The 12,685-nt window shown below is 45.3% G+C and overlaps 1 protein-coding gene across 1 annotated transcript in view; it reads left to right on the forward strand.

The window, feature by feature from the left end:
• Positions 1–326: 326 nt before the first annotated feature.
• Akain1 (A-kinase anchor inhibitor 1) overlaps positions 327–12,685 on the forward strand; it is a 44,239-nt gene continuing 31,880 nt past the window's right edge. The window contains exon 1 of the mRNA XM_055610125.1: positions 327–436. Coding sequence (XP_055466100.1) covers positions 421–436 — 16 coding nt within the window. The 5' untranslated portion in view covers positions 327–420. The remainder of the gene's footprint in view (positions 437–12,685) is intronic.

The raw sequence follows: 12,685 nt of genomic DNA on the forward strand, positions 1-12,685 counted from the left end.
CTGGGGGTGAGTGACAGCGGGTAATTAGAAGCAATTAGTTATGCCCCTGCCGGGAAACCGGGCAATTACCTTTCTGTCTGGCTTCCCCTTCCGTGCTTCCTGCTCGGGTGGAAGCGGTAGAAGCGCCCTGCTCCTCGGGCGGCGGAACGCCGAGCTGGCGCGGGGACCGAGGGTGAGCCGAGAGGGCTGGGTCTCCTCCTCCCGCCGGCGGCGCAGCGGTGCATTGTGGAGGCAGCGCGCGCCCAGCGCTGAGCGGCGGCCCGGGACCGCGCGCGGGGAGCTGTCCGAGGTGCTGACCGTCCCGCCCGCGCCTCGCGCGCCCGCCCGCCCCCAGCCCCGCGGCTGCCCGGTCCCCGGCCGGCCCTCGCCCTCCGGCTGCCCACCTCTCCGAACCCAGGGGCGCAGAGGCTGAAGGAAGTCATGGTGTTCGCTCCAGGTACTCTTGCACCTTCTTTTCCCGCAGACGTCCAGGCGGGGAGCAGGGCGGGAGGCGAGCGCGCCGCGAGGGCAGGCCTTTAAGTTGGCGGGGTCCCTCTGCGCGCCTCGGAGATGCGGCTGGAGAGCTCCGGGTCGCCCCTCTGCCACACCCGCCTCCTCTGCAAGCCCCGACCTTTCCGCCTCGCCGTCCTGCCTGCATCCCCGCACCCGGAGTGAGCAGCGACACCTTGGCAAACGGCCCACTCGCCAGCACGAGACCTGCCTGCGCGGGTGTGCTGGCGGGCAGTGGGGCGGGCAGTGGGGCGGGCTCGGGGCTCCCGTTGCGGGAGTTTCTCCTCCCTCCCGTTCCCCATCCCTAGAAGTGAAAAAGTGTCCTGCTTCCTCTGGCCTCGCGAGAAGGAGGTGGAAGGCAGGCGAGCGGCCGAGGGGCAGAGGAGCGCTAGCCCCAAGGATTTCCATCGGAAACTCTGTCGGGACTGCAGCAGGAGAGGCTACTGCGGAGCCGCGGGCGCCGGCGGTGTCTTCTGCGGGCAGGTAGCGGAGGACCTCGGTCCTATCGCTGATGGTGGAGGCTACAAGTTGGCGAAGAGTCAGATTTATCTGAGGTTGGCGGGTTTACCGTTGTGTGTGTGTGTGTGTGTGTGTGTGTGTGTGTGTCCGCCCGCGCGCAGGCGCACGTGTGTTCCGGTGCGTCTGCTGGGGCCTGGACCTAGGTGTGTGTGTGTGTGTGTGTGTGTGTGTGTGTGTGTGTGTGTGTGTGTTGGGCCTGAACTAGGAAATCGAAGAGAAAGCTAAAGTATGCACCGAGTTCAGAGTTAACATTTCTAGATCCAAAGTTTGTCCATCTGTCTGTCTGTCTGATTTTTCTCCTCCCGCTTTCTAACCTTCTCTCTCTCCCTTAGCCTGTCCCGCCCCCATTGTACTTTTAATTTAAGAGCAGATGACAACCGGCAGCAGGAAACACACACTCTGTATCTTTGGGGTCTTTAATGCGAGAAACAGGTTTGAATACGTCCTGGCCAGGGAACCAGGCACTGGAGAGGAAACATAAAGCATTTCTAAAAGGAAAGAATTGGATTTGGCTTTATTTATTTATTTTAAATCAAAGAGAAAGCTGTCCACCTGTCAGTGACCCTCGCCATGTCCCCAAGAGGCTAGCTAAAGAGGCATGAACCAGCTTCTGCCAACTTTAAATTACTAGAGGTAGCGACTTTTTTTTTTTGTGGGGGGGGGGATGCCTTAAGGACAGCGTTTCTTAACGTGTGGGTCCTGACCCTCTGAGATGCAGAACCCTCTTTCGGGGGTCTCATATCAGATGATATTTACATTACTACTTAGAATAGTGGCAAAATACAGTTATGAAGAAGCAACAAAAATAATTCTATGGTTGGGGGTCACCACAACGTGAGGAGCTGTATCAAAGGGTTGCAGCCTTAGGACGCTTGAGAAAGCCACTTTCTCAGAGGAGTGCCCAAGAGTTCTTTCTCCTTCCCAAAGCAGACAACTCAAGGGAGGTGCCGTGGGTGAGGGACCGTCAGTGCAGGCTCAGTGAACTGGAAAACAGCACGCCTCGGTCCTCAGAAACACTTAACAGCGTGCCTGCTGCTGCCTCCCTCTGACTAAGTCACCCAGTGAAGGGAGCAGTGTCACGCCCACTTTATCATTTCTGCCACTCTTGCCAGGCTGACCTGGGCTTGTCTGGCTGTACACTCTGTCTGTTTCTCCGGTCCTCGGGGAGGGTCTTTCCTCCCGGTGGAGACACACCCCAGCTACAGAGGAGGGAGGTGGGCTGTATGTCTAGTACTCTGGTTATGGGGTGGTGTTATGTCGGGGTGGAGGGCACTGTAATGAGCCAGAGACTGTGCTGTCCGGGTGGGGGCGGCGGGGGGAGAGGCAGTCTGGTTTCAAGCAACACAATTTGAACAGGAGTGGACTTCTCAGTCTAACTTTCAAGTTTGTAGTTCCTGTTTATCTCTGTGCAGGAAATAGTGATGGTTCATATCTGCCAAAAAATTTTATCAGAAATTGACCTAGATATGACAAGCAGAAAAACTTGTGAAGTGTTTCTTGTGTCACCCCCCACCACACACACACACACACACACACACACACACACACACGCACACACACAATTTGGCAACTTACCATCATGTCTACTAATGGTTTCTAACCTCTGTGATTACAGCGTTCTGAAAGAAAAACCCAAACACTGATCTTCCTGAGCCCTGTTAAAATTTCACTACTGCATTCTTGTTTCTAGCCTATTATTCTTCCAGAATGGCTGGAATCTGGCAATATTTTCCCATCACAGTCCTCCGGGCTAACCAAATGCACAGGAAGGAGATGCATGGCGAAGATCACTCAAAAGTTAACAAACAGCTAACTTTTTTTCATAAAACTCAGCCAGTGTGTATTGTTCTTTTTTTAAAGATTTGTTTATTTATTGTGTGTACAGTGCTCTGCCTGCATTGACACCTGCACACCAGAAGAGGGCACCAGATCTCATTATAGATGGTTGTGAGCCACCATGTGGTTACTGGGAATTGAACTCAGGACCTTTGAAAGAACAGTCAGAGCTCTTAACCTCTGAGCCATCTCTCCAGCCCCCTGTATTGTGTTCTTACTGGATTTTCACAGATGTAAATAGGGTCATGGGCTCTCGCTCTGGCCTCGCCTCTGCAGACTGACTGGTATTTGAATGGTTCTCTGGTTTACCTCAAAGGCAAAGGCGAAAGTGGAGCTACTTTCAGTCTAGCAATGGACTGCAATGGGAGAGCACCAGAATGAAGCTTTATACAAGCATAGCTGGAAGTCACTCTTACATTTGCTATAAAACATGTGTTCATTCTCTTGCCTTGGTATCTGTGCACTGTAAGAAACAAGGCTTTGCTTGGACAAGAGCTGTGAGTACTGTTTCTCCATTTGGCTAGAACAGAAAAAGAAATTACACATGTTTCTCTTCTCTTACACAATGAATAGACATTGTATCTTAGAAGAATTTTAATTTTGTGCAAACTAATTTTAAAATTCTCCAAGGTAAAAGGTCATGAGCACTAATATTTTTTAAAGGATGTTGATCTGAAGCCCATAACTCATTTCTTATATGGCAGTTAGCAGATGAATGAGCAAGAAGGCAGACCGATTTCTCAGCCAGGACTGACTACGTATTCTCAAACGGAGGCCAAGCCAATTTGAGGTACATGGGTAAAATGAGGCACTGTGATTCTTTCTCACAAATCTCTCTCTCATCCTGTTACTGTCTCCTCAAACTGAAGGTAAAATATTTCCTGAGCTTCACAAGTGTAAATGGCCAGGATTAATGAAAAAGGCTGTTGGACCAGTAACATACTTTACATTTGTAGTGTTAAACTGGCACACATTACCCTAACAGTGAGCATAGCAACAGGGACAATTTGGGGTGGGGGGGGGGGAGCCTGGACTTCCCCTGTGGTGTTTCTGGTGTTTGGGATGTATCTATTTATACACAAAGGCAAAGTGGAGGAAGGGAGACCCCTGACCGACCATTCATATTAAAGTTGGCACAAGGTAGCAGAGCATATGTATTTCCTGGTTGAATTCTAGGAGGGAAAAAGAAGATAGACTCACAAATTCACGTTTCTTCACTGCCATGTCGTTTTGACTAAAGAATCCCCAAATCAGAGTAATCTAACGAGGAACAGAAGACAGCAATGGAAGTGAGGACAGAAAGAAGTCCCTCGTCTCTGGCCCGCACTGCTTCCCCCCAGTCAGTGAGTTCCGTACATTTCGGGATTAGCTCACCTCTCCTGTGGATGCACTTACTACGTGCCTGACTTGTTTGGATTTGCTTCAAGTGAGATCCTGTGCCAACAAAAGATCCCTTTCCTTGCACACAAATCAGGTAAGGTATAATAATGAGGATCTCATAAGTATATAAAATGGTGTAATTGCAAGCAATTAGGTAGGCAGACCCTGACATCTAAGCTTAGTTTGGAGAGCATTTAACACCAGTATTTCTAAAGAAAGTGATCAAGTATATTTAAGAAAACATTTATTACAAGGTAGCTATAGCCTTTATACACTTATATAAATCTATCTAGATTTATTCATTTTAAATATATGTTTAAAATATATAAATTTTAAATAAATTTATAGCAGACTGTCTTAACTATCAGTTTTATAATCATAGACTTTTAAAAATGTGTCCATTTCTTTAAAATTAACATACACTACATTTAATTTTTGCATACAGTTCAATGAGTTTGAAAGCATACACAGACTCTTGTAATCACTGCAGAGAACCTTCAACACACTAAAGTTTTCCCCCTTGTCTTTTTCAAAGTCTTCTCTCCCTCTGACCTGATCACAGATCTGTTTTCTATCCCTAGCCATTTGCTTTGTTCAGAATGTCTTCCAAACAGAATCACAATGAGCCTTAGCCATTGATGCCTCACTAACAAAATACCACAGACCATATGGCTTATAAAAACAGAGATTCATTTCCTACAGATTTGCAGGCTGGGAAGTCCGAGCCCAAAGTGTTGCAGATCGGGGATGGCAGATGCCCTGTAGCCATATCTTCACCCTGACCTCACGTGGCAGAGCGAGAGGGTCCCCCACTGATCTTTCACCATGGAACTGGTGACAGCTCTTCATACTGTCACCTTCCTCAGGAGTTAGGATTTCACATATGAATGTCGCACCATAACCAATCAAATCATGATAGACAGCATACCACTTTTGGAGACTGACTTCTTTCCTTGAGCATGACGGGCTGTGGGGGCATCAAGAGTTCATTGTTTTTGCTTTCACTGTTGAGTAGCATTTCATTGTTTGGACATATGCAAAGCAGCTTATCTTTCCCCACTGAAAGACATTAAGGTATTTCCAGTTTGCAGAGATTATGAATAAGGTCGTGCTAAAATTTCACATGCGTTTGTATACAGGCTTAGACTTTGTTTGGGGTAAATATGCCAGGCTTGACTGCTGGGGCTTATGGCAAGTTAAACCTCAGTTGTTCTCTTGAAAACTGTTCTGTTTCCAAGGCCAGCATTAATCTGTGGGAAGTCCTGTTCTCCTCGTCCCCGCCATTACAGTAAGCACGCAATGGCGCACAGATCAGTGGTTGTGGACCTTTACAATAGTTATTTTGCATTTCTTTGTTTTTTAGTGTGTTGTGGGCATGTGTGTGCACAAGCACGTGTGTCTGTATGCGTGTGCAGGTGCGTGTCTGCACACCACAACACAGATGGAGGTGAGAAGGTATTTGCAGGACTAGACTTCGTTGCTTCTCTCCTTGTACCACGTAAAAGGGGTAAATCTGGGGATTGAGCTTGGGTGGGCGGCACCCTGCCCTACTGAGTCATTTGCTACCCACTCGTGAGCCATCTTTTCAAGAGCTTATTTGTCAAGTGTTTATTTTCTTGATGTATCTGTTTAGATATTTTGTCAATTTTTTAAAGAGAATGTTTGCTTTCTTCACATTGGGTTTGAAGGTTTCCTTCTATAGTCTGTTGTCAGAGGCACAATATTTGCTACTTGTGTTTGTTTGTTTGTTTGTTTGTTTTGTTTTTATACTTTCAACACCATTTTAAAACTAAACGTTTTCAGCCAGGTGCAGTGGTACATGCCTGTAATCTCAGCACTCGAGGAGGCAGAGGCAGGCAGATCTCTGTGAATTTGAGGCCAGCCTGGTCTACAAAGTGAGAGTAGGAAAGCCAAGGCTACACAGAGAAAACCCTGTCTCGAAAAACAAAACAAAACAAAAACAAAAACTAAATGTTTTTAATTTTAGTAGAGTTCGTGTATATTAACACATTATATTTTTGTAACATATCTAAGAACTTTTGCCTAATTCAAAGTCTTCAAGATTTTTCCCCCATGTTTCCTCCATGAGTTTTGTAATTTTATGTCTATGATCTCTTTTCAGTTGTTTTTTAAAGTTATGTTTACTCAGTTGTGGTAGTAAACCTATGATTTTTGTACCCAGGAGGGCTAAGGCAAGAGGGTCTAGAGCTTGTGGCTGGGTCAAAGGAAGTTCCAGGGCAGTCTCGGTGCGTTGGAAAACCCTCTCACCTGTTTTGCTCTTTTTGGTTAAGCTGTAATAGCTGTGTGTGTCTGTGAGGTGTGGAATGTTACTTCTGCGTGCGTCATCAGGACGCTCTGCTCATGCCAGCGAGTCATCAACTCTGCCTCCCTCTGGCTTCCTTAGGTTTGGAGCCTGCTTTCCTGTCTTCTTGCTAAGATGTACAATAGGCTCCTGGGGGTGGTAGCCAGCCCCACAGTGGGCTGTGGACGGCCCCACTCTGGGCTATGCAGCCCCACTGTGGGCTACAGCCGGCCTCAAGGTACTATGGGGCACAGAAACCAAGGCCTTCTCTTCAGCTGTGCTGTGTCCTCACTCTCCAGACTTCCACAGCTCACAACCTTAAGTCATCATCTCCTATTCTCTATTTAGTGTGAGCCCTTAAGCTGCTCCGCTATCGAGAGGATTATACTGCTTTCTTTCTGCATCTATCTCAATTTACTTAAAATTATCGTCTTTCTGTTTGTTGATTTTCTTGTACATAACAGACTTCTTGCATTTTTCGAGGGTGAATAATCGTCCCCCCCCTCCCAGCTCCCCTTCTGCGTGTGTCTCCCATTTTCATTATTCCCCTCCAATGTTGATGGGCATGTACACTGAGTCCATATCCTGGCTGTAGGGCATTGCTTCAATAAATATATGGATGATGGTCTTTTCGCTATGATTTTTACTTTTCCCACTTGTAACCAGAAGTGAGGTCTGTGGCGGACCCATGTTGTGTTTTGGGGACCACCCCAAGTGCTTTCCATGATGCTGTATTAATTTGTGTTTGTGCTGTAAGGTAATGACCCCACAGGGAGTCTGTACTTCGTAAGTTATATCTGTTTGATAACAGCTGCTTTAACTGGGTGGGAAGCTGTGTCACTGTGGCTCCGGTTTCCAACTCCCAATGGCTAATGATAGCCAGCATTGTTCAAAGACGCGTCAACTATTTGCATTTCTTTTTTGAGAAATGTATTCCTATCATTTGTCCAATTTCAGAAAGATTGTATTTGTGTTGTTGAATTTTAAAAGTTCCCGATTTGCTCTGGATATTAATCTTGGCCAGCTGAGTGGTTTGCAAACCCCCCCCCCCCCATATATACTCTGTAGCCCACTTTGCCGGTTGCTACCTGAGCTGTTCAGAAGTTTTCTGGTTTTCCTCTTGCTGTTTTTGAATTTCGTGAGCCACATCTAGGGAGTGTTTGCTTAAGCTTACAACCACACAACTGCCTTCGACATATTGCTTATGTGGAACATAAAAGATGGAACAAAAGATGCTATTATTTTCATTTACTTCAGATAACAAATGTGAAGCTTAGAAGCCTGACCAATTTTACATCATAGAATCAAGACCTGAAAGCTGGCTCTACTTTTTTTTTTTTTTCTCTCATGTAGTATGGTTATGGAGTAAATAGAAGACAGCAGTCAGTTTGTGCAAGTTTTTGCATTCCATTGTATTTATTTTGTGTGTATGTGTGTACACAGGGACATGCCAGGGGAGCCATTTCTCTGCCTCTACCCACTGGGTTCTGAGGATCAAACTCAGATCATCAGCCTGGTGACAAGCACTTTTACCTGCTGAGTTATTTCACTAGCCCTTAAATTTTTGACACACACAAACTGGTTTTCTTCGGAGAGAATCTTCCATGTGTTAAACATTCCTTCCAAGTAGAGTAAACAGGATCTCTATTTTCAGATTGCATAGAAGATTATCTTTGCACACTTCCTGGATTCCTATCTCCCCAGCTGCTGTTATTGTTGATGGAGAAAAGAATGGGTAGCCAAGGCTGCATTAACTTGTCCAGCAGAGTAAACAGATTACTGGCAACCAAGGGCCACCTGAAGCTTTCCAGGACTGGGGATGAATGTTGTAGAGCTCAGTGCAGTGGTTCTTACAAGTATGATGAAGACATTCCAGCTGCTCCATAGGAATTGCAATAGGAAGCTGCACTGCTTGCTGCAAAAGTCTGAATTTGAGCACAGATATGTCTGGTTTTCAGCATTTCATTTCTGCCATCTCTGTGCTTAACATCATTGAGTATATTATTTAGTCTTGTTGATTTTCTCAGTAGTGAAATAAAGATCATGATATGTATTTTCCAGAGTAGGGATGGAAATAAAGTTAACGTGTCAACTATTCAAAATAGAGAAGATATGGGACCAGTCTAGGTGTCCATGGGTGGAAGAATGGCTAAGAAAAGTGCAGTCCAAACTCACAGTAGAGAGTACTCCATCATAAATAATAACATCTAGTCATTGCAGCTGGACACCATCTAATGGGAAGTTAGCCAGACGCTAAATGATAATATTGCCTACTCTGTGTTGCATGTGGAAGCCAGAGTTAAAACAGTGACAACTGGGAGAAGGGAAGGGTAGGTGAGGAAGGTTAAAGTAGACACAGGCATGGATGGAGAGAACATGTTCTCATGTCCCACCACACAATGGCTGTCACTCGCATCATGGACATCTGGAGCAAAGACTCCAAAAGCTCCAAACGGGGAAGTGGGGCTGCATGCTGATGCAGAGGGCTGGGCCTGATTAGGGCAGGTTTGCAAACTGAAGGGCAATAGACTAACCAGCAGCTATTGCTGCTGTCACTGCTGTTAGAGGGAATGGCTAGGACTGTAGATCTTATCAGTCTTCAGAAAACTTACTTACCTGGATAGAGGTTATGAAACTTTAAAGCAAAATGCTCTGCCAAGCCGAATTGATGACAAGCCAGATGTCTGAGTGCATCTTGGGATGAATAAGTTATGAATCATGAAAAGCTGCTGTTTAAAGGCTTAGCAGCTGCATGCTTGAAAGCAGATGGCCATCTTGCTGATCTGAATAATTCGGATCTTATCTAAATTTAAACACTGGCTGGGTTTAGGTGCATGGACGATCTCTTAAGAACACTGATCAGGACAGAGAGCTGGCGTTCGGATGAGAACACCAGACCCCATGTTTCTAATACTTCATACTGAGTCAGGGAAGCTTGTGTATCATGACATCATTACCAATTTGGTATACATTGGTTCGTTTGAGAACTAATTTCCCATACTGTGTCCTTGTGTCCTAGCAACTTGTGCATTCTTAGGTTCTATTCTTTGAACATGACCTTTGGCCCGAGGTGAATGCTCTTAGGAAGAAAATCCCACGGTATTGTTGGTGAGACAATTACACAGCCCTCTCTAGGGACTTGAAGGGGAACAAAGTTTAGAAATATCTACTTGCTACGCGGTTGAGTCTTCTCTCCTATTCCTGTCCTAAGTGATCACTTGCAGCATGATTAAATGCCTAGTATTTTCCAACTAGATAAAGACTTTTCATCCCTGGGATGAATTTGAGAGGAAATGAACCTAAAGCAAGGGAGCTTGAATTTATGGGAAAGCCTGCCACATGCCAAATTTGTTGCATGGATGTTGGCATACTTTTAAACACTATTTTATTTATTCTTCTTATGTCTGTTTCTCCCTACTCCACCCCAATTCCTTCCTACACCCCAACACCGATAGGAGAGAAAGAAGGTTAGTGGGGAGAAGGGTCATAGTTTCCCTTAGCTACTTCCTGCTGTTCAGGGTTATACTTCCTCAGCAAGCAAATCCAATCTTCATTTCAGGATATTCCCAATTTCTTTCTGTCGAACTGTAACAACAGCAACCAGGAGTAGCAGCGGGGAGCAGGAGCAGCCTGTTTCTTTCTCAGAGCATCCCTCAACACTCCCTGGGCTCCGGCATTTATTCTCTCTCCAGAGTCCTAAGAATTAAACCATCTGCAGCTGGCAGAGAATCTCTCTTAGAGCCCACATGAGGCAAATAGTCTGCTGCTGTGGACAATCTGAAGCATATCCCACACCTGGCGTTAAAACAAAAACACGTTTACATCTCATTAGGCAAAACTTCTACGACACATAGATCCTTACACCAAGGAACTACTTCAGCTGAGGAGATGTCAAACTACAACTTTCTTTAGCCTTTGGCTGTCAGGCTGCTCTATATTTCTCATAGTTGCTCCTGATTTATTTGTTGATATATGGAGACAATATGAAATGATTTCTCTAAATACCTTAATATATATATATATATATATATATATATATATATATATATATATATATATATTAACCTTAGACAAATAATCCTCATGTCTTTCGAGAAATAAACACATAGTCTGAGTCACTATTGCTTCCTGGGTGAATATGGTGGTCTGTCTGCTATTTGGATAGGCTCCTTCTTTGCAACTCACGTCTTGTGTCAGATGAGAGAAGATGCTATTTTTGTCTCCATGGGATTTATTTATAACATTCTTAGGTAATCTTCACCTTTCTTTCTTTCCACTATTTTTCCCCCACTATTTTCCAGTCTTATCATGTAGTTCTGGAATTTGCAATGTAGGTCAAGCTGACCTTGAACTCAGAGATCCACCATCCTTCCTCCCAAGTCCTTCCTAATGCATCCCATAAAGTTATGCAGTGTCATCACTGAGGGCTTAATCACTCCAACCACAAGTTTAGACTCCATGGTTCAGAACACATTATTTCACCACACGATGAAGTCATGCCATAAAAGTCAATAAATAGCAGTTATTTTACTCAAAAAAGAACTTACGTCACAGAGGTCAGACTTTAAAGCTCCATTCACCTTGCTATTTATCTTATTCATGCCCGGAGCCCAATGCTAGTTGCAGGCAGATCAAAAAGACTATGGATTATAAACTCTTTTCCATCCACCGTGTAAATGGTCCGACCTGTCAGTGAAGGTCGCATGCATCTGAACCGAAGGAAAGAAAATGGCTGTCATGGTGGGAATAGCACTAGAGTATCAGAGAGGCCCAAATTGCTGTAGGCTATTGTGTGTGTCTGTGGGCACACGCTTTTGGTAATTTCACTTTTTATTCAGTAAACTGCTTATCTGCTCTGACTCCTACAGTCTACTAGGCAGTGGAGAGTGAGTTTTAATACAAAGGACGTAAAGGGTCAGAAGTACCTGTTTGAAAGTCACAGGGTAAAGGGAGGGCAAAAAGAAGAATGGCTTCGTTCTTTTGAAGCACTCGCCTCGGGTTTGATTTCGTTTGAGAGGTTAGTTCTGGAGGGTGGAAAACCCATTAAGGTGTAGAAAACCCTCTTCTCTGGCCTTTTAGCACAGCTGGGCACCGTTTGAATGCTAGATGGGGGTGGGCAGGTGGGGGTCGCTGGGAGAGTTCTTTCCACTGTCTGTTTAGGTACACAGATGCGTCCTATGCAGAAGTGTGCTGTGTTTGAGTAAGGGATACTGAGGCCAGCTGGACCCAGCACCTTGTGCATGCCAGGCAAGCCCGGAGATACATCCCAGGGCCAAGAACTGGTCGCTAGCATCTTTGAATGGCCATAAAGACACCCTCAAAGACGTGTACCCTTAGCAGAAGAGGCTGTCTAACTGGAGCAGGCATGTTCGGTGTAGCTCCTCATTCCGCCCCTGATAGTGGTAAGTTTCCATCAGTGACAATGGCTACGACCAGGACATGACAGAGGCATGCGAGGCACAGGCAGACAGCTTTCACCTAATCTCTCTAAGCCAAGCCGAGGTGGGCTTTTATCAAAAAGTAGGAGAAAACCCAAGAAACAGCATAAAGATCTCTTAAAGGCATGTAGGGAAGATTTCTCCATCAGTAAAGCACTTTGCTTCTGTGCACGAGGACCGGGTTTGGTCCCCAGATCAACAATCAATAAATGGCACTTCATGAAACTGCAAAGTTTTTGTAAAGCAAAGGACACTGTCGTCAGAACAGAACGACAGCATACAGATTGGGAAAGGATCTTCACCAACCCTATATCTGACAGAGGGCTGATATCCAGAATATATAAAGAACTCAAGAAGTTAAACAGCAACAACTCAAGTAATCCAATTAAAAAATAGAATACAGAGCTAAACAGAGAATTCTCAATAGAGGAATATCGAATGGTAGGGAAACACCTAAAGAATGCTCAACATACTTAGTCACCAGAAAAATGCAAAGCAAAACGACCCTGAGATTTTACCTTACACCCATCAGAATGGCTAAGATCAAAAGCTCAAGTGATAATACATGCTGGAGAGGATGTGGAGAAAGGGGAACCCTCCTCCATTGCTGGTGGGAATGTAAACTGTACAACCACTTTGGAAATCAATTTGGCACTTTCTCAGAGAATTAGGAATAGTGCTACCTCAAGATCCTGCTATACCACTCCTAGACATATATCCA

Source organism: Psammomys obesus, unplaced genomic scaffold (genome assembly GCF_907164565.1).
Source record: "Psammomys obesus unplaced genomic scaffold, mPsaObe1.curated_primary_1811, whole genome shotgun sequence".
NCBI lineage: Eukaryota > Metazoa > Chordata > Mammalia > Rodentia > Muridae > Psammomys > Psammomys obesus.